Consider the following 21,915-nt stretch of genomic DNA (forward strand, 5'->3'; position numbering starts at 1 on the left):
CTCAGTCGCTCGAATGCACTGTCTGCGCCAACCGCTTGGCGAGTGCACTGAACGGAAGGCCTGTGACATGCGTGTATCTTGTGCACATGTAAACATGCATGCAGTTATTTCGGTACTGATCGTAAAATGAATGTTGCCACATATCCCAATAACTTTAATTGTCCTTCTGCTGCCAATTTTTTTTTTTCATCTTTTAGTTATTCTACACCTCGTTTCAAATAACATAATAAAATTATATACAACGTGCTGGATATCTTGACGGGCCGTTAAGTCAGCCGATTGCTGTAACCAGTCGTTAATAAGGATGACTTTTTTTTTTTACAATGCTAGCCAAAAAAAGCACAGAAAATAAAAATAACAATCTGAAAAGTGGTTTTCGGCGTAAGAGTTATAGATCTTTTGAGAAATTAGTTTATGTCAAGTGGTCCTCCTGTGCAACGGTCAGCTATGATGGATTCACAAAGAGAAATGGCGTTTAATAGCTATCTCTTCACCATCATGTATTGAGTGCAGTCCAGCTTAGCCAGAAAGGCATCCTCTCCAATTTGACCTGTCAATTCGATCGTGTCGTCTGCCTGCCAGCATGGCAACCGCTGCATTGTGAGAAGTTTGTTGAGTGGGAGGGGAAGGGAGAGGGTGGAAAACCACCAGCAGCAGAAGTCAGTCAAGATACAGCGTGAAACCAGCCGGACAGGTTTGTCTTCCTAGCGCAAGGCAAATTTAGCGGCGAGCCTTGACATAAGGACACCTTGGTGGCATTGATTCAAGCGTAGAGAACTACACGTGCGCAGACTGCACCAGCAATCTCAGCTGCCTTGCATCACTCAACAAAGAGTGGGTATCAGGTGCTAGATGAAAACTAATTGTCCAACGTGATCTCTCAACGTCGTTCTTACCCAAGCAAAGTGCGTCTGAAGTGGCAACGTATTGGCAAACAAGTTTACCCACAACTCGATCTTTATTTTCTTCCTTTTTTTTTTACTTCATTTCTTTAACTCCGAGCGAAAGACTGTCACATGCATGCATGGCTTTCATGGGCATTGTAGCCGTGGGTCGGATGATCAAGTACAGCATTCTGCCAAAGGGGCCAAGGTGATCTCTCTAGTATAACTGAAAAGGAGATGGCAACTAAAGGTCATTTTTAAAACGCCAGGAATGCTTTTACCCATCATGTTCTGCGGAACCCTCGAATCCCCACGTATGCAGAGTTTGAAATGGATGGATATTTGAGGTATCTGTAAACAGGTCAGAGAGGAAACCGTCGTCATAGCTGGGCTTGTGTTTCGTGAACTGTGCTATTTCCCGAACAATACTTTGCGCGTGGCACATCAGAATTTAGCTGTAGGCTACGCAGCGTCGCCCGGGTGACTGTCAGGGTACAGTACATCCATGCAGAACAGATCAAACGAAGAGGTAGGCGCCGCCTGCTTCTTATTATGGAAGGAAATATAAAAAGCTCGCTGGCACCCTCTACCTTCCCGATCTGTTTCAGCAATACCGTCTCACAATATGATGTTGTTTTAAGTTTGCACTGCATAATAAATGTATATCGCAAATTCTTCTGCATAATATATTTTTGTCTTTGAGCCATCGGTAAGATATATCTTAGAAGAATAAACATGAAAAATGTACATGCTTCGGGAAAATATGTATATATACCACCCATGATCGAGTTCTCTCACACGCACACACATGCATGAGCGCGCGAACAAACCCACACACCCCATACACATCGGGTAGGATATAGACTTGATTCCAGATAAAGAGAAAAAAAGTGAAAAAGATTTAAAAATACAGTCATATATATTGATGCACCGATTTCCCCCATGCACTCTTCACGTAGGTATACATACTATATCAGGCAGTGCCGGCGCTAGGCTGTGTTGCGCCCTAGGCGAAAGAAAAATTCTGCGCCCCCCCCCCCACCTCACAAAAAGTGAACCATGTTATATCATTTGTTTTGCAATTTATTTAGTCCTGGTCATGAAATTGATGCTTAAAACCTCACTTTTCTTGCTTTTTGTTGTGCAAAACGAGTTACCAGTTCCTTCAGATTGAGTGCATTTGCCAAGTCATGCTCAATAGATATGGTGGCCAGCCCAGTCAGTCTCTCTTGCAACATTGTTGATCTCATATAGTTTTTAATTATTTTTAATTTTGAGAAACTTCGTTCTGCACTGGCAACAGAAATTGGAAGGGTCAATAAAATTCTGAGAGACACTACAACATTCGGCACAATATCAAATAGCTTATGTTGGATTATGAATATTAAGACTTCTTTGGGGTTCATTTTAGGCTTGGGAAGTCTTCTATCTACAACCTGTAATTCAGAACAGAGTTTTTCCGCGTGAGTGTCTTTGCTGTCTCTGTGCACTAGTGCCTTTGCCAAGACCTCGCAAGATAGTAGAATGTCCTTCCTTGGTTTTTCAGAAATGCTTTGGATATCATAAAGAAATCCAAATAATGCACTGTGCTCCTGAATCTGTTTAAATCTGTCTTCAATGGACGCAGTTCAAACAAGAAAGCTAGGCTGAAATATCACCAGTAATGATTGCGGCTGTCTGTCTCAGAACTCAAGGCGATTGTGATGTGCTAAAGACCACAAGACTGTCACGGACCCGTTTGTGCAATGAAAAGTTTTGTATAAAGTTACACCACCGCTATCGCAACCCGTTGCATCCACACAATCAAAATAAGCACTATAAGAAATAAGGAAATGAAATTAATGTAAAGAAAGACATAAATCGTGTTAATAAAATATATACAGCTATGTCACAGTGTATAAAATTCATGCGAACTTATCTGTACAAACTCTCATGAAGTGGCTGTAGACAGTAGCACTGTTCAGTCTTGCACGGCTCAATGCAGTTCACAACCTTTACTGACTCAGCTGTGGAAGGATGATAGCTCCAAGCACCCGAACAGACGATTACAAAGTCAATTCAAACAGCAGCACGAGATGTCTGCAGCCGCTCAGAAAAGGTTTGTACATCGTCCTGTGGGTTTTAAGTTCAAAGTTACAACTACCTCTTCCCCACTCTGGCTGTCCAGCCCTGGTAATGTGATCTGACTTTCTTTAAAGTGGTAGAGATTTATCTCTACCCTTCTCCACTAAGCCACCCCACTTAGGTCCTTTCAATCTTTCTCTCATCTCTCTTTCTTCTCTCACGGACAACTATCAAGTAACATCGCACCACCTTCTTTGTCCAGTCTACTAGTCTGATCCAACTGTGACAGATTTATCGCTACCTGTGGGCCTGTCCACCTATAGCACCTCCATCGGCAAGTGCTTTCAATGGTTCTCTTCTTTCTCATCTTACAGATGAACAAACAAGTAAAACCGAACTGACTACATGTTTGCTGCTTAAAAATAGTAGAAAAGTGGTTTTCTACAAGAACTCATTACGACCAGAGGCATTAGAACCCAGAAGTGCCAAAGAATGGCTTACTAAAATTAAATCTTTTTCGAGAATTTGCTGCAGATTTGATTAATAACTTATAAGTAAGAACTACTTTTTGTCAAGAAAAGGTACGTCTGTTTTTCAATTGCAGGCGTGCATCAAACACACATGGATGCTTGCATGCCTCCCAAATCAGACCTACACTTATGAGTAGGGGATCTCAAACACTCGTGTAAAAGGTTTTATGGAGTGCACACTGATGGAGACAAGAAATGTGTAGCACCTTGCTCTGGTCTTATTTTGCTGTGTGGTCTAAAACTCAAGCTGATCACAGCTTCCAGCCTCTAGACCACCCTGATAGCAGCTACTTTGTTCCCATCCAAAGTCACACCTCACAGGTGGGCGGGGAGCAAGGTCTGTCAAGAGAGAGTCTTCTGGACGCTAACAATGCAAAGTTGTAAATCATGGTGTCAGGGCAGCTCCCCACACAGTCCAGTGATCAACACTGCGTGGTGTCCAGCATAGGGTTAGGTGAAAACAAGAGAAGTATATAGACTGTAGGTCTTAGTACGCATTATCTCTTAATAACCAATTTCAAATATTCTGTCAATGGAGCATAACAACAAGCTAGCCATTCAAACTGTAGACAAACAGATGCACTCTTAGATAATAAAAATAAACATTACAATTTGACAACTAAATTAAGCGTAATACACCAAACGAACAGAAATTTAATAATTAATAAGAAAGTTAAATATTCACGACCATGAGTCACAACAGTAAGTACAAGACTATAGGTCATCAGTGTCAGTAAATAGATATGCTATAAACTTCAAATGGCTCTACCTTGATGTTTGTCTGCGAAAGACTTTTATACTCTTATTAACTAAGAACGCGTTCGTGACATTAGGTAAGTTCCTTCGGGTTAAAAGTTCGTAAGTGTAAACAATATTGAGCATAAAACAGTTGTCATAACCACAGAGAAACTCGCGTAGCAAACTCAAGTCAGTGTTGTTGTCCCTGATATCAGCTGCAGTGTTTTCAATGCATAAGTGTGGAACCTCTTCAATAGTAAGATAGAGGAAAGAAAGGTGAGCTTGGTATTAGTGGAATGCGGTCCACTCCATCGTAGGGGTCCGCACTGACCAGGCCCCATCCACCAACCCGCCCCTCCGCTGTCTATCCTCGGCGTCCTCCGCCCTCTTCTTCCCCGCTGGTTAGCTGGTCACTTCAAGTGCGCCCTGTAATAATGGGTTTTCCTGTACTACATCACTACATGAACTGAGAAACTCGGTGGTGAAGTCAACCTACAAGCAGAGGAAAAGGTGCCTTCCACCTTTGGTCCTTTGCCTTCCACCAACGCCGCCCCTCTCAACTCCCTTCCCGTTCAGGAATAAAAGATACGCTCCCCGCCCCTCTACTTGCCTGCCGGTTAGCTGGTCACTGCAAGTGCGCCCTGGGATAATGCGATAATGACGACTGAGAAACTAGCGTGGTGGTCAGTCTACAAGCAGAGGAAAAGTGTCCTGCTAATATCATTTTGTGAAAATGACATTTTTCCCTAAAATTATTCATTAAAAAAAAAAAAAAAAAAGCAGGCGATTTTTTCCGCCCCCCTCGGTCGCTGCGCCCTAGGCGATTGCCTAGTTCGCCTAATAGGTAGAACCGGGCCTGATATCAGGGCCGACGAGAGCCAGCACGGGCCCCGGGGTAGACGATCTCTCCGGGCCCCTTATAACTGTAAATTATTTTCCCAGTATATAATAATATGCTTATGTACAATTCGATTGTCAATATTTACATTTCATTCAGTAACGTAATACAGACTACAAACATATCAGGACACGTGCACTAGAATTAACTACTTCACTACTTGAACATAGAGTTGTTTAGACGTGAGTGGTTAGAAATTGGAGGAAAGGTGACATTAAAGGATTAAACCTTTAGTACCCTAGGAAAAAAAAAATCCCCAGAGTGAGGAATGTAATTATACGTCAAACTTTCCTTAAAAGAAAAAGTAAAGGAAAAGAAGGAAAAAAATCTTATGCGCGTTCTTAGGGTACCCGGGTTTTCCTCTTCGTTACCCGTTTCCATCACTGAAGCTGCCTACTTCAAGTACATTACATACAACAACACTATTTTAGTCAATTTCTTAATGAACGCCTTTTATCTCTGTATATCGATGGCTCAACTTCAACGGGACACGTCATTTATTTCGTGAAAAAAAAAAAAAATTAGCAGTAGCTTCCCTTGAATCGTTTCATCCAATCATGAAGCTCGTATCATTTCTTCTGCTGTCATCGTACCGGAAGTTCCGACGTGTGTAAGAGGTGTAGGTTGACACCGTGGAGGAAATTCTGTGTATTGTCTGCTAGTATATTACCAGCACAGCATATACTTTATGCTTAAAGGGAATAAAGATGCTGACGAAGTTTGAGACGAAGTCAGCGCGTGTGAAAGGTAAATGCTTTATCTGTCTTGTCTCACCGCTAAATGATAATTACAATACAGACCATCTATGGTCTGCTTCGGCATTTGTACACAACTCTTGAGTAATGAATAGTATTGATAGTCTTTTTTAAAAAAAACTTTTCATTAGATTTAATGCATGATAGTATAATTTATTTTTACACATTTTGCTCATTTCTGTGTACCTGAATGATAAAGATGGATAAATGGCAGGGCTTCTGCTAAGGCTAAATTCTTTGGGGTCCCAGGGACCCCTTCTTCAGATTTTTAAGGGGTCCCTGTTCTTCGCCCAAATTTGAATGGGACCCCATTGACGAAAATTGAAGGGGTCCTTCGAACTTTTAATGGGTACTGTACGCAATTTTTTGCGTAAGCAGAAGCCCTGGATAAATGGTCTGACTTGTTTTTTAGAAATGCCTGGTCAGTAAAACGTTTGAGTGAATGAAACAAGCCTATCAAATATGATGTTAATAAGCTCTTCAGAAACTGCTAAAACAGTGTTTCTGTTGTAATGTAAATAAGATAGAAATTAATTTAGAAATAAAAATTATAATTAAAAATAGAAATTAATGGAGATATCAATGATGAAAGTGAAAGGATCACTAGTGACAAGAACTTCCTATACCTTTCCTGTTAATAGAGATATATTTTACTATTACTTAAATATTACACAAAGTTGTATGGTGCATATTTGTTCTCCATTTAGGTCTTTGTTTTCACCCAAAAAGACCATGGGTCCTGGCATCTCTTCACAATGGGGTGATTCAGTTGTGGGACTATCGTATGTGCACACTCATTGATAAATTTGATGAACATGATGGTATGTATCATTATTTCATCCACCAGAAAATAAAGTCTCAAGTTTGCAGTGAAATTAGTAGTGTTTCTTGAGTAGCTAGATTTTGAGGATTAGTCTGCATGTGATCTTTTTTTAGTATGCAAAACACATCAACACACACACACTTCCCCCATTTCACATAACAATGCCTGGTAGCGGCAGCAATTTTGGCTTTAAGGATTTATTCAAACAAAAAGGGAAAAATGCTAGTGTACTTTCTCAAAACTTGAGATAGTTTACTTCTCAAAGGTATATCTTATTGTATTATACTATTTTGTTGTATCTTCGGTGTCTTTTAAACTATTTTACTTTTTCTTTTTATTTTGAATCTGTTAATAATATTTTCTAATTGTGAAAAATATATTGATATAATTAAAAGCAGAGTGAATCAGGCACAATAAAATAAGAATAAGCTTTCAAATTACTTAAGCATGGGAAAAGTGAGTTTCTGGATGACTACCAAGAAGTTCATGCCAAGTTACAATGCTTTGTATCAAAGACTGAGCCTTATCAGAACAGAAATCTAGTAAAGTATATCTATATAAGATGATAATACACGTTAAAATGAGTAAGACTATAAAATAACCATATTTCATGCCCTAGGACCTGTTCGTGGCATCTGCTTCCATCAGCAACAACCATTATTTGTTTCTGGTGGGGATGATTACAAAATCAAGGTTTGTTGATTCTCATGCACTTTTTTTTTGCACTGTTAAGGAACTCTTTAGTGTTGTTTACATAAGTGAAGAAAAATTATTTTCTTCATGGCAGGACAACATGAATGCACAAACCGCTTTTGTATTACTAACTTTAGTGGTAGCTGAATCTATTTGTTAGATTAATAAGACAAATCCCTACCTATCCACGACTTTTAATAACTGTTTCCTAATACTGTGAAAAATTTGTTCACATAAAATGGAGTGTATTGGGTTTTTTTTTTTAATTGTTGAATGATGTTGAATTGTTGCTGTGCACTAGGTGTGGAACTACAAGCAGAGGCGTTGTCTCTTTACTCTCTTGGGACATCTTGACTACATTCGAACAACAGTATTTCATCATGTGAGTTCATGCTGTCATGTCTTCTAGTTTCAGTTTTTTTCAGAGTACATTTGGATTTTTGAAGATTACATCCTGTTTCCAGAAGTCTTATAAAGCACTTGCGAGATTGACTTAGGTTTATAGTCAGTGCTCATTTTAAATGGTTGGTTGTTGATGTTGGAGTCAGCAACTAAAGGTAACTGATAGTGTGTTTGTGCAGCCTTGTAAACAGGTAAAAAAATGATGCATTCTGGAAATAGGCTAATTTATTGTTTATAAAATTTATAGGAATACCCCTGGATACTAAGTGCTTCTGATGACCAAACTATAAGGATCTGGAACTGGCAATCGCGAAACTGCATCAGGTAGCATTGGTTTTACTAAATGGTTGGGACAATTCAAATTTTGTATATATGTTGTAATAAATGATCATCCATAGATGATATAAATATAGCATTAGGTTAAGTCATATGTTTCCTTTTTATAATGTAATGATATCAGATGTCACCATGACCGAGTCTTTATTTTCTTTGAGTTGTATTTGTATTGTATTGGAGAGGATTTGTAGTTTTTAAAATGTTCTATGAAGTAGACGAGTAGGTAAATTGGTGTAGGTTGTTGATAACAATTCAGTGTGCACCCCTTGTTTTTGTGACAGTGTGCTGACAGGACACAGCCATTATGTAATGTGTGCCCAGTTTCATCCATCAGAGGATTTAGTGGTTTCTGCTTCACTGGATCAAACAGTCAGGGTATGGGACATCTCTGGTAAGTGGCTGTCTGCTTGAAACATTATCATCAGCATATAAGATTTCCCTAGGTAATAATAAACATCATTGGAGGTTCTTGCTTCAGACCATGGTTGATGAAGTTACTTGATTTCAGTGGTTCAGTCCTCAAAGAGTGAGAAGTACTGTCTGGTATCACATGTAATCAATATTTGGTGTCTTAGTTTAACTGATTTAGAATTAGTGTAGAATTAATAACAACAGTAGCAATTCTGATTCACCTGTTACTGACAGGTGACATCACATCTGCAGAACTCAGTTTACATTGTAGTAAATAGTTTGCATTGTAGATGCAATAGTTTGCATTGTAGACTATTTTGGAAAGAACATTTTGTTATGTCCAGGTCTACGGAAGAAAAATGTAGCACCAGGACCAGGTGGCTTGGAAGATCGATTGCGAAGTCCAGGGCAGGCTGATTTGTTTGGCACAAGTGATGCCATTGTCAAGCATGTGCTTGAGGGCCATGATAGGGGGGTTAATTGGGCCACCTTCCATCCTTCTCTCCCATTGATTGTGTCAGGTGCAGATGATCGGCAAGTCAAGCTGTGGAGAATGAACGGTGAGTGAAGATGAATGCTTTCAGTTTTATTCTTTTTTTATAGAATAGTTTTTATTCTGTAGTTTCAGAAGCTTCCACTCCTGGCTTTTTGCACTACAAGATAAACATTTTTTGTGTTCACCACCTGGTATGGCACGGATATCACAAACCTTCAGCATGGAAACCGTTTGATCTGAGAACAAGAACGATGGAGTTGGAGATAGAAACAGCGAAACTAAAATAATTATAATGTACAGCAAAGTCAGTCATAATTAAAATAAATGCTTGCTAGCAAATTATTCTAATGAGAGCTCTGTTCATGTGGTTTCCATATGTACTGAATGCTGACACTGGCAATGCTCCAAAGAATTGTTGAAGAATAAAAGTCTGCATGATTCCTGTAGTCAGTCACAAAAACACAGCAGAAACTAAAGTGCAATCAATGATGCACACACATGCACAAACTGTATATCAACTGAAGTTACAACCAAGAAACAATCGTGGAGCACAAGAGCTGTCGTGCCAGTTAGGTGCAGCCTCATTCTTTCATAGGTTTATTATGAAGTACAATCTGTACAAGTCTTTTGTAATATCAATCCTGCTTTATGAATGTGAAACATGGACTCTACTTGCTGATATGATAAGAGGTGATTGGGGAGGTTGCTCGTGATTTTGTACAAAGAACGTAAAACCAAGGACTTCCTACAAAGCATAATCTCTGCACTCATAAGAAACCAGTAATATTTACTCATAACAATCAAGAAGCTGATCTTGTTTGGCCCAGGTGACTCAACACAATACTCTGTTCAAAACTGTCCTGCCTATGATTTGTATAATTTTTTTAGGAGATTCATGCACTTTTTAAGGTGGAGTTTGCAGTTGAGAGTGACAGTTATTTCATTCTTGAAAACATTTAACATACTGGGGAATTTACCAGAAAGTCAAGGTTTATTTTGATTCTTTATGGAAGGAAAATATTTATGTGTGCATGCAGAGTCCAAGGCCTGGGAAGTGGACACATGTCGAGGTCACTACAACAATGTATCTTGCTGCATTTTCCATCCCCGCCAGGAACTTATCCTGAGTAACTCAGAGGACAAGAGTATTCGTGTGTGGGATATGAGCAAAAGGTTGCTATATAGAGGGTTTCCCCCTGCTTTTTATAATCTTTGCTAATTTGAGGAACCTAAACACCTGTGAGTGAAATTTGTGTTAGAAATTAATTTTGAAAATAGGGAAATGAGAATATTTTTGGGTTGTTATTTAAAAAAATCTCCTTAGATAATGAATTGAATGTCTCAAGTGGCTGAGCTTCTTCATTGTATTATGGGATCTTCTGCATTCAGTTGATTATGTTAATGCCCAAAGCTAGGATGCTGCCATGAACTGGGCAGCTTTTGTCAGTTTGGTTATGAGATAGAGATTGCTGACATTTAAATTGAATGATTTGTTTCAGTGTTTCATGTGTGGTATTTTTTAAATATGATTTTAGGACTGGTGTTCAGACATTCAGGCGAGAACATGACAGATTCTGGGTGATAGCTGCACATCCGGTCCTCAACCTCTTTGCTGCAGGTATGGTGGCATATGACTTTTTGTGTCTCTGCCTCATTTTATAAAACTGGGGAATTTCTTTCTTGGAATTTCACTAACACCTCATCACCTCATAAAAAAAAATGTCTGTCAATGAATGAATTTTTCTGTAAACCCAGTTGTGTTATCACTTTGACTGTCTTCTCTCCTTCATTCTCTTTCACACACACACACACGTATATTTGCTTATACATATTGCATGTGCTAAGCATTCCTTGTAGTACAAACAGTTGCTAAGAAGTTACACAAAGCAAAAAATCTGTCAGATATAAAAAGTAGTACCACTACCTGATTTAGTACAGTACAAAAGCACAATTTGATATAATACAACAGTCTTCCCATGGAATAAGAACTGTACTCTGGCATTTTATGTCATTTTCCTTGCTACCATTTTATCAGAGCAGGATAATATCAAAAATCTTTGTGGAATTTCAGGCCATGACAATGGCATGGTCATCTTCAAGCTAGAGAAGGAACGACCAGCGATGGCAGTGCATCAGAATCTTCTGTTCTATGTCAAGGACCGCTATCTTCGTCGGTTGGACTTTAACACATCCAAAGATGTTCCCTTGATGCAGCTTAGAGGGTATGGGTAAGGATTATTTGGGGTATATCCAGGGACATTTACTTAGGTGGAGATGTGAATAGGGATTTTTGTTACTGACTTTGTTGAGGAAGCAAAGAGAATGTCTGTTTTGGCATGCATGAGGTTAGAAAGAATCTGAAAAGAAGAAAAGCTGACATATTGCAGCTACATTAGAAAGTCACATGTTTTTCTGACCCATCTTTATATTTATGAAGGGGATCGAAGACACCAGTGACAAGTATGTCATACAACCCTGCCGAAAATGCAGTTCTGCTTTGTACGGTATGTCCCCATCAATAGATGGTTTTAATATGTCCAATAATTGTGTTGATACCAGAAACTTGATACTTATATGTCCTAACAAGGTAGTGATTTGACTTGTGACTGGGTTGATTGATTTAACTCATGGTGGATTGCTTAAAATGTGCAAGTGTAATTTACATCTTGTTTTTAGTCAGTGCAATATCATTCATATCCATGTACATACGGGCTGCACATTTTTACACTTACGCACAGCTTTCTCTGCTCTCAATCTTTTTGTTTCCACTCAAACTATTTCTGCTAAAATGAGTTTTATTTGCTGCAGACTGCTTCCAATGTGGAGAATAGTACCTATGACCTCTACATTGTGCCCAAAGAATCAGATGCTCAGAATCCTGATGGTATTTAACTCTTTAATTTTACTCAAACGCACACAGTCAGGGTTAAAAAAAAATACTTTGTTACCTGAGCAACAAACCCTGTAGCGAGTCAAAACCTTTGATGAGTCTGCACTTTGTCGTGATCTGCTATTTGTAGGTTGCGCATCATTTTGCCTCTATTAGGATAATGGTTTATGATCAAAGAAAATTAGTCTTTGTAACAGATTTTGTTTTAAAAAAATGTATTTTATGTTAACTTGCATTTTAATTCTTGTGTAATTACTGCCTTCTGAATGGTTTGCAGTGAAGATTGTAGAATTGTTAAGGATTTTGCTCTTATTTCAGCTCCAGAAGGAAAACGATCTGCTGGTCTGACGGCTGTCTGGGTAGCCAGGAACAGGTTTGCTGTCTTGGACCGAACTCATACTGTAAGTGTTTTTAACAACTAAAATTTGGTTTTGTGTATGCTTGCATGTGTACATATTCATATGCATAAATTTGGGTTGACATCTTTTAGGGGTGTGGGATGTATACATATATATAGATTTGTGATATATAAACAAACATGATATTTATTATGTCAGTCTCCACACTTGTTTTCTTGAAACATAAACAGTATGCATAAATTAAAAAAAAAGTTTTTAACAAACAGTGCAGCGTGGGATGAAATAATGGATAATTTTCTTATAGAGTAAACTTAACTACAGAAATGTCACATCCTGTAAAAAAAATTCCGAACTGTAAATGCTTTAAACAGCATTCTTTTCTTTGCATATGTCTGCTGTGTATTGAAATTATAGCTTCATACAAAGTTGCTGATAGTCTGCTGAACAGGAAAAGAGTTTACAGTCAAAATATGTGTGGGTAGGAGATTCGACACAAGCCTTACTGTGCATACTGTGAATTTGTTCCTTTCATTATTGCCATAGTTATGCTGACAGGTTTTATCTGTGGGTCCTCATGAAAGGGCTACCACCTACTACAGCCTAAAGATTGTTCCTTTTTTATAAAATGACAGTTTCACTTTCATTCATGTGTCTTTCAGGTTTTTTGTTTTTGTTTATGTTTGTGAAGATCATCATCAAAAATCTGAAGAATGAAATTACCAAGAAAGTACAGACTTCAAATTGCGAGGGAGTATTTTATGCTGGCACTGGTTGTCTCCTCCTGAAGGATTCTGATGCTGTCACTCTCTTTGATGTCCAGCAGAAGAGGTAACGTCTTTTTTTTGGTTAGGTGTGAGTGCACAAACTTGCTTTTGTGTTTATCATTAGTTATATTGAGTGCCTTTTTTTAAAAAAAGTTTCCTTTCTTTGGCGTAGTTAATAAACATGTTTTAAAATATAAAATATAGCCCAGGTGTTGGCCCTGCGCCTATCAGGGAGATAGACACGTCATTGCTACCAGCTGCAATATCACTTCCTATTTCTTTGCTATACTGGGTTTATGTCTCATCTTGGACAAGATGTTTTTACTCACCATATAGCATCTGCTAACAGGGTTAGAGGCTATGACATATAGCTTAAGTTACTTGCTCTACATTTTGAATCAACTTCTTATAATAATTAAACAAATATATATCATACACAAACTGAACAACCTTCTAAACAAAAGGGCATACTCCTGCAAAGTTTGTTTAGAACTGGACAAATGATTTGGATCTGCATAGTGCTGAACTACCACATTATGTTTCATGTATACTTGTTTAAGCACTACATATAAAGTGTTTTATATCAGCATCTTTATATGCGCAAGGAAGACAGGCCAGGATTTCATGTTATTTTGAAATTTTCTCATTTTTCTAGGACCTTAGCCTCAGTCAAAATGTCAAAGGTGAAAGGCGCCATATGGTCAGCAGATATGTCCCATGTCGCTCTGTACAGCAAACATGGTGAGAAATTGTCCACCACATCTAATAGTATGATATGCTTATAAAAGCTGATTAGGAAAATCCAGTTTTATTTCCTGTTTTACTTGATTTCATAAAACAATGTAGATTCCACAACCATGCAGTGTATTGTAGAGAGTTGTTGGTATTAATGTGAAGAGATAAGCGTATGTCATGAACATCTTATAGTTTTTACTTGGTGAATGGAGCTAGAAGTATGTGTGGATGACATTTGTAACAAGTGATTCATTAGTGCTGTCATACTGGTCAAGAGAACAACTACCTTTATACCTTTAGATATAAATACCTCACTGCAGTGGTTTAGACATAGGCAAACCAACATTGATATCGATGTAAGGTGGTGTGTATGAGACTTAAATGTAGTTTTTTTTGTTTTTTTTTGCCTCATTGTGATCCTTAAAATCTCTCCCAGTCATCACCATATGCAACCGCAAGATGGAGAGTTTGTGCACCATTCATGAGAACATCCGTGTCAAGTCCGGTGCCTGGGATGAGAGCAACATCTTCATTTATACGACCAGCAACCACATCAAATATGCTCTCACGAATGGGTAGGTGTGGCTTTCTTACTCAAAATTTGTGAAGCTAGGCCATGATGGTGAGGTTTTTTGCTGTTTCATACTTCTTGTCATGATGTAGTTACAATTTGTGTACAGACTTTATTGAGTGTAATGGTGTTTGTGTTACAGTGACCACGGCATTATACGGACTCTGGATCTGCCCATTTACATCACTCGCATCAAGGGCACAAGTGTGTACTGTCTAGACAGAGAATGCCGCCCTCGAGTTCTCAGCATTGACCCCACTGAATACCGCTTCAAACTGGCTCTTATAAACCGCAAATATGAAGAGGTGCGATAAAAGTTTATTGCAGAAGGAATAGCCATTTTTTGTGTATGTGCCTGCATGGATGTATGTGTGTGTGTGTGCACCGGCAAGAGTACATGAGAGAGTATTGGAGATGGAAGAAACAAGATTCAATAGATTTGCTTCTCTTTCATCATTTTCAGTTGTTTCTGGTGTTGAGAATGTGTGTAGAAAATCATTATTGCAGTACCACTGACTGAATGCATGGTTTTAAACATATCCTTAATACATCATGTCTTCAGTCTACATTGCCTGAACAGAATCAAATGTCATGATAGGTGCTTCACATGGTGCGCAATGCCAAGTTGGTGGGCCAGTCCATCATTGCCTATCTGCAGAAAAAGGGCTATCCTGAGGTGGCCCTCCACTTTGTCAAGGATGAGAAGACTCGATTTGGCTTGGCTCTTGAGTGTGGTAACATTGAGGTGAGATTTCCCAAATTATGATTTGGTAGTGTTCTTCAAAATGTAATTAGGGTAATGGCAGATGGATTGGGCAAATACTCCAAGTACCACTTCTATGTGCTGTGTATAATATGAACATTCAAATGAGACATCTGTAACCCTTTTTTTTTTCTCAAGGGAAAACGTGGCTTTGCTTCTTAGGTGTGTGAGTTTAAGCCAGTGAATTGTTTCGTTCTCCATCTTTCTGTAAGATATGATGAGGACACATCTGTGTATTCGTTCAGATTGCCTTGGAGGCTGCTCGAGCACTGGATGACCCTGCCTGCTGGGAGCGGCTTGGGGAGGCTGCCCTCCTACAGGGAAACCATCAGATTGTCGAGATGGCATATCAGAAGACCAAGAACTTTGACCGCCTCTCCTTTTTGTACCTCATCACAGGCAACATAGAGAAGCTGAGGAAGATGATGAAAATTGGTGAGGCCTTACTAGTGTGGTGGAAGAATGGTACAAGCCATGTGCTGTAGTGTATTTGACCTACTTGAAAATGCTGAGATTGAAGTAAGCATATTATGTGTATTTTTTATTTATTTTGTTGCAGCGGAGATCAGAAAGGATACCAGTGGACATTTTCAGAATGCATTGCTTTTGGGTGATGTGTCTGAGCGAGTAAAAATTTTCAAGAACTGTGGGCAGAGTAAGTAATAATATTATGGGTAGTACTAATAATAAAATGCACTTTCCCACTGATGAAGGTGAGCTTAGAGCACTTTACAGAAAGATGGAGTCATAATCCAAAATGAAGTAAAGTTAAACACGAAATCTTAACATAGCCAACATCTGTAGTAATAGCACTTTAGGTGGCAGTGTGCTGGATAAACACACAGTTGTTTTCAGGAAATAAAAAGGAAAAATGCAGCATGTAGACAAAGCAATCAAAATGTGTAGAAGAAAAGTGGGATTTACACCCAGTAGCTGTGAGTGGAATTTTGCAAGAGTACAAGCAAGTGCATAGCTTCTGATTTGCTGTCAGCATTTCAGTTTCCTGTCTCCTTATTTTACCTGTCAGTATCTATGTTCGTGTCTCAGTATGTGTTGTTAGTATCTTACAGTCCTTTCTTGTGTGCTGTCATTATGCTACCAGCCAATTTCTTAAAAACATTTTTTCCTCTAGAGTCACTTGCCTACCTGACAGCAGCCACTCATGGGCTGGAAGAAGAAGCAGAAGAACTGAAGCAAAGTTTTGGACCAGAGGAAAGGGTCCCAGACCTGTACCCCAATGCCCGTTTGCTCCAGCCACCTCCACCCCTGTGTTTGCAGGAGAGCAACTGGCCTCTCTTAACCGTATCCAAGGGATTCTTTGAGGGTGCCATAGCTAGCAAAGGTGGGTCTCAGATAATAAACACTGGCATGGTCAGAACTGAAAGTGGTAGTTTGCAATTTGAGAAATAAAATTCTAAAAATTTACAGCATGGCAGTTTTTGTCATCAGCCACAGTTCTTGTTCTGCTGCAGGCAAGCAGTCAGCTCTGGCAGCTGCTGTAGAGGACGAGGGAGCTGGAGAAGGATGGGGTGCTGATGCAGAACTAGTATTGGAGGAGGGTGAGTGTCTGCAGTTATTCTTCTTAATCCCACTTGGCATCCTTTGTCTAAATGGCAACTGCATGCACTCCTGTTTTTCAGTCTCACACTCCATATGAAAAAATGAAATAGGACGAGGAAATCTGGGCAGGGTTTGTTAACATTTTCTCTAGTTTTTTGGTTTTTTTCTTCAAATAGATGGGATTAAAATAAGTGCACAGAAATTTGCAGTGGGATGCATTTTAAGGTTTTCTTAAAATCTGAAACAATGAAGAATGAAAAAGATGCTGGGAGCTTGGTCATGTAAATAATGTGAAGACTTGTACAGTGCAGCATAACACTAAACATGTACGTTAGTGTGGTTTTAACATAATAAGATAAGATAAACAGTATGTGATTTGAAAATATAGTGAGGGCAATAGAGAAAATCAAGATCAGATAATTCAGAATATTGAGCAGTTGTGAGGTGTATGGTCCAGCAAAGATGACAGCTGGTTAAATTGCCTTCATCTTTATGAACAGAAGGTGAGTTTGGAAGGGGTGAAGGATTTGACGAGGAAATAGTAGCTGGTGGTGACAAAGAGGGAGGAGCCTGGGACATTGAAGATGACCTGGAGCTTCCACCTGATCTGGTGAGTGACATAAGGAAGGGGAGAGAAGGTGGGCCAGGCATTAAGCAAGTAAAACAATGTGTGTGTAGTCAGTCAGCTCATATGCTGCTAAGCTTTGCTGGCAAGGGAAAGAGTTGTTTTTTTAAGAAATGAGGAGTGTATCAACACTGTTCCTGTTGCATTTGCATGCACCATGAATCACTGTTGAGCAGATCTTGGATCTTTGAGTCCTTGATTCTTTGTTTTGAAACGACATTGAGCAAAGGAAAGTCAACAAGTCAGTACATTCTTCATTGTGGTGCATTCAGATTTATCCATTTAGGTGTCAGTATCCCACACACTTATTTGATGTTTTAGCTTCAATCTTCAACAGATGCCAGACAAGCACTTGAAAAGATACTTGATCATGAAAATATTTTAACCCTTGAAAAGAGCAGTGTTTAAGAGAAACCACCTATTTGAGCACTGTGTGCAAATGAAGGAAAGGACCTCTGATCTTTCCCCTAATCTGGCACTTGTGGTCAAGATTGGGGTATGATTAAACAAGTAGAGCATAAATCTCACATAATTCAGTATGACAGCATCATTACCTAGCTGTATAGTGCGCATATAGTCTAAAGTGCAGAAGTATATTACTGGGCATTGCTAATCGTTAAAGCCTGTGACAGAAAAAGTGTGAACAGTAAGCACGCATTATTTTTTATATGTGTGGTAGGATGCTGGACCAATTACAGGCGCTGCAGAAGAAGGCTACTTTGTACCACCTACCAAAGGCACCAGCCAAGCACAGGTATGAGTTTTTAGGGTGCTTATTCTTTCTGTGGACTTCTCTGTCCATGAGGATCTTTGAAAGCAATTCTTGGCTGTAAATTTCTCCAGCTTTTTTAAGTTCCTAATGTTTGACTTTTTTTTTTCACAGGTATGGTGTAACAACTCTCAGCTGCCAGCGGACCACATTCTGGCGGGGTCTTTTGAGACAGCAATGAGGGTGAGGCTACAAACTAGCTTAGAGAATAACAAATAATGGTGCTCAACTCATCCATTATTTTTTAGTAATATGCTTATGTCAGAGGGTCATGTAAAACTTGTTTGTTTTATTGTATGTCATGTAGCATTAGGTGTTCAGTTTATATTCTTATTTACACATGTATGCTTGCTACAGTTTGTTTTGATGTGTACCAGAAAAGTTTGGTTTTTTTTTTAGCCTGGTAATATTTAGTCTTTTGTGTGGCTGTTGCACAGCTTCTTCATGACCAAGTGGGTGTGGTGCAGTTTGAGGCATATAAGCAACTGTTCCTGCAGACCTACTCTCGTTCACGCACGTGCTTTGTTGGACTTCCAGCTGTCCCCCCATTGTTTGGCTACCCACAACGGAACTGGTAAGTCATCCACTAAGACTCACGAGCTTTGAATAAAATGTTTGTAGCTTTAGGAAACTATGAGCTTATCTGCTTTATGATACGATTTGAAGCAGATAGTAATCTGTATTGTGGCAGAAATGTGTAGAGAGCAGTGCCAAAGATGTGCCATCGCTGCACCAGATTACCTGCTTGTCCTCTATTAAAAGTTCTGCAGATATTGGAACTTCACCATTGCTTCCCAGAAATTTGAAAATTATGCTGAAATAGTCATTAGTTTTCCGAATGTATGTGTATTAATGCAGTTGTCAGTATGTGCTCCCAAAAATGAGTGATAAACAGAAGCTAAGAAGAACTTAACAAAGCCATGGTGTGGCCGTAGAGGTGGTGAACTTTAACGGCTTAACATCTGTCCTTTGGTAGGGAAAAAAATGGTTTGAGCCAAGGGAGGGAAACACAAAGTGCTATCTGCCTCAATTGCTTCCATCAGGCCCTACCAGACCCCTCACCTCCTTCCCCTCAAGTCGAACCATATTTCATTTGACATTCGTTTTTGCAGGAAAGAAGCAGGAGGGAGAAATGGTGTGCCTGCAGTGGGCCTCAAACTGTCCGTTCTTGTGCAGCAGCTGCAGGCTGCATATCAGCTGACCACATCTGGCAAATTTACAGAGGCAGTAGATCGATTCCGCTCCATTTTACTCAGTGTTCCACTTCTGGTGGTGGAGTCTAAGCAAGAAATTGCAGAGGTCAGATTTTAACTTTTGTCCTTTACCTTTTTTGTTCTGTATTGCAGCAATAAGTTTTGAAAAATACATAAAAGCATTCAAATTTGCTAGAGTTTATAGAAATTTTAGAAGTAATGAAAGCTGCATTCCAGCTTTTTTGTCTCTGGTTTCGTGTGACATCACCATTCATACATGGATGTAGATAAATGTGTGCAATTTTTGTCACTTTTAAGTTGTAATAAATTTACTGGTCATAGAGGTAGTGAACTTTAACGGCTTAACATCTGTCCTTTGGTAGGAAAAATTTTTTTCTTTTTGTTTTTTCTTTATAGGCTCAGCAGTTGATTGAAATATGCCGCGAGTACCTACTTGGCCTGCAAATGGAGTCCAAGCGCAAAGACTTACCCAAAGGAACTCTGGAGGAACAAAAAAGACAGTGCGAGGTGACCCATTAGTGTTTGGCATTGGAGAGAGATGCAAACAGAATAACAGTACAACCCAGTATACCAGAATAGTTGATTTGGTTTCTTTAAACAAAAAAAAAAAACCTATTACATTCTGGAGAATTAAGCACACTAAATGTGTAGCTGTCTGAATATTTTGAGTTTGGAAATAGTTTTCTTACTTTGCTCTTTGACCTTCCAGATGGCAGCATATTTCACCCACTGTAACCTGCAACCAGTGCATATGATTCTGACTCTACGAACTGCACTCAACCTTTTCTTTAAGCTCAAAAACTTCAAAACTGCGGCTTCTTTTGCACGCAGATTGTTGGAGTTAGGCCCCAAGCCTGATGTGGCTCAGCAGGTGATGATATTTTGTGGAATTAATTAATTAAATTGGTTGTATTGTGTGAACAATTGCATTATTTGAAATGTACATGTAGATATTCAAGTTTCTCTAAGGAAATTTGACCCTGCCTTCTTCAAATACCTACTGTAATAAGAGACTTTTTTCGGGTAAATAAATCATACACTTGTTTAGTGGTGTGCTGATATATACCAGAAGTATCTGTAGTAGACATCATGTTGAGGGGTCATGGCTATTGCAGATTACATGAAAATTGAAGTTCGTTTATCTGTTTTAGACTCGCAAGATTCTGGCAGCCTGTGAAAAAAACCCCATTGATGAGCAGGAACTCAAGTATGATCAACACAATCCTTTTGACATCTGTGCTGCAAGTTATACACCTATTTACAGGTATCTGTACCAGCATCATAGACTTCAAAGAACTGTGGCCTCAATATAAATAGAAACGACTGTTTCTATCTTAAAGATTATACTTTGTATACCCAAATGGTCTGAAGTCTCCTGTTCCTAGTTATATTTGGCAAATGACATGGTCATTATTGTTTCTACTGTAAGAACTTCCTTCTGCATAAGATATTTTAAAAAGGAAAGGAGAGCAGTCTTCTATACTGAGCCAAAATGTTTTATTTTTCAAACCATTTGCAGAGGTAAGCCAGTTGTCAAATGTCCTCTCAGCGGAGCATGCTATCTGCCAGAGTTCAAGGGTCAGGTCTGCAGGATAACAAAGGTTATTACTTTTTTTGGATGCTCTAGTTTAACAGAACATGTAATAGGGCATTATATTTTATAGGCTAATAATACTAAGAATTTAGGTAAGAACATTGCCCTCTTACTTTCATCTGCCCATGTTAGCGAAGAGGTTATATCACAACTCTCCCAGCTGATATGAAAAGTGCTCTCTCATCATGTAGTTAATTTTGGCATGTTTATAAATTTTTTGAAAATATTAATTTAGGTTCTTAGGAAACATATTGGCATATTTAATAATAATGACTTTCATTCAACAGGTGACTGAAATTGGCAAAGACTGCATAGGTCTACGCATCAGCCCCATCCAGTTCCGTTAAATAGCAAATGTGATGGCACCTGCGAGTGGAAAGGATGACGTCATTGAAAGCTCCTTGACAGTTTTGATGTCTTATTTCTTTAATGGACATTGCAGTTTCACTTCATGTTTGAGACACTATGACTTTGTTGTAAAGTGATTTGTATTGCTCAGTGAAGCACCTGAAAACAGCATGCAAAGATGGGGAACATGAAGAAGACAAAATACTTTTAGATTATTCTTTATTTTGCTTTTCTACTTTTTCTTCGAAAAAATAGTGTTCAAGAGCATGTGTAATCATCATGAAAGACCAACGGCTGATAAATGTAAGATTGTTGTGCCCTTTCAAACCCAACTCTGAGACAATTTGATGAGAGAGTGTGTTGTAATTGATGCAATGATGAGTCGCTGTTTGGGATGCCGTAGCAAACTTGGTTTGCTGACACTGTCAGAGCTGGTCATCTATCACTGACCACTTTATTTTCCCGAATGTAGCATTTGTTTGTAAATTTCAATTGTATTCTCTGATGTTGGGAGGCAAAGCTGAAGAAACTGAATAACAGGCTTCAGAACCTACTCATGCTTGAGCTTGTCTTTTGTTCATGGTTTGTATAGAGGGAACAGTGCCTCTTATTTATGCTTTTATTGCTGTTCTTTTAGCATAAAGTGATTAAATAAATGAGCATTAAAAATGTTTATAATGAAAATATAATCTA

At 38.9% G+C, this 21,915-nt stretch overlaps 1 protein-coding gene across 2 annotated transcripts; it reads left to right on the forward strand.

Moving 5' to 3' along the window:
• The first annotated feature begins 5,699 nt into the window (after positions 1-5,699).
• LOC112556521 (coatomer subunit alpha-like) lies at positions 5,700-21,906 on the forward strand. 2 transcript variants are annotated; one of them, XM_025225600.1, is made up of 32 exons: positions 5,700-5,861; positions 6,577-6,690; positions 7,312-7,385; positions 7,687-7,767; positions 8,035-8,111; positions 8,405-8,514; positions 8,879-9,094; positions 10,068-10,203; positions 10,566-10,648; positions 11,102-11,258; positions 11,468-11,534; positions 11,839-11,914; positions 12,239-12,321; positions 12,968-13,107; positions 13,699-13,784; positions 14,215-14,353; positions 14,492-14,654; positions 14,948-15,094; positions 15,358-15,547; positions 15,672-15,767; positions 16,245-16,454; positions 16,585-16,671; positions 17,173-17,282; positions 17,977-18,051; positions 18,181-18,249; positions 18,504-18,640; positions 19,179-19,365; positions 19,677-19,787; positions 19,990-20,151; positions 20,432-20,544; positions 20,800-20,881; positions 21,162-21,906. In XM_025225600.1, exons 1-32 carry the CDS (start codon positions 5,822-5,824, stop codon positions 21,219-21,221), a joined length of 3,678 nt encoding a protein of 1,225 aa, XP_025081385.1. In that variant the 5' UTR covers positions 5,700-5,821; the 3' UTR covers positions 21,222-21,906. The 2 variants fall into 2 exon arrangements, with proteins under 2 accessions (XP_025081385.1, XP_025081386.1); XM_025225601.1 differs by having other exon boundaries at positions 11,102-11,252.
• The last annotated feature ends 9 nt before the right edge of the window (positions 21,907-21,915 follow it).

Source organism: Pomacea canaliculata, linkage group LG2, assembly GCF_003073045.1.
Source record: "Pomacea canaliculata isolate SZHN2017 linkage group LG2, ASM307304v1, whole genome shotgun sequence".
NCBI classification, from domain to species: Eukaryota; Metazoa; Mollusca; class Gastropoda; order Architaenioglossa; family Ampullariidae; genus Pomacea; species Pomacea canaliculata.

Excerpts from the sequence above, each read along its gene's own strand:
- LOC112556521 (XM_025225600.1), top strand. The coding sequence starts at position 5,822 with ATGCTGACGAAGTTTGAGACGAAGTCAGCGCGTGTGAAAG. Across the intron at positions 11,535-11,838 it reads ATGCAGTTCTGCTTTGTACG|ACTGCTTCCAATGTGGAGAA; the intron begins GTATGTCCCCAT and ends TATTTGCTGCAG. Across the intron at positions 20,882-21,161 it reads AGGTCTGCAGGATAACAAAG|GTGACTGAAATTGGCAAAGA; the intron begins GTTATTACTTTT and ends TTCATTCAACAG.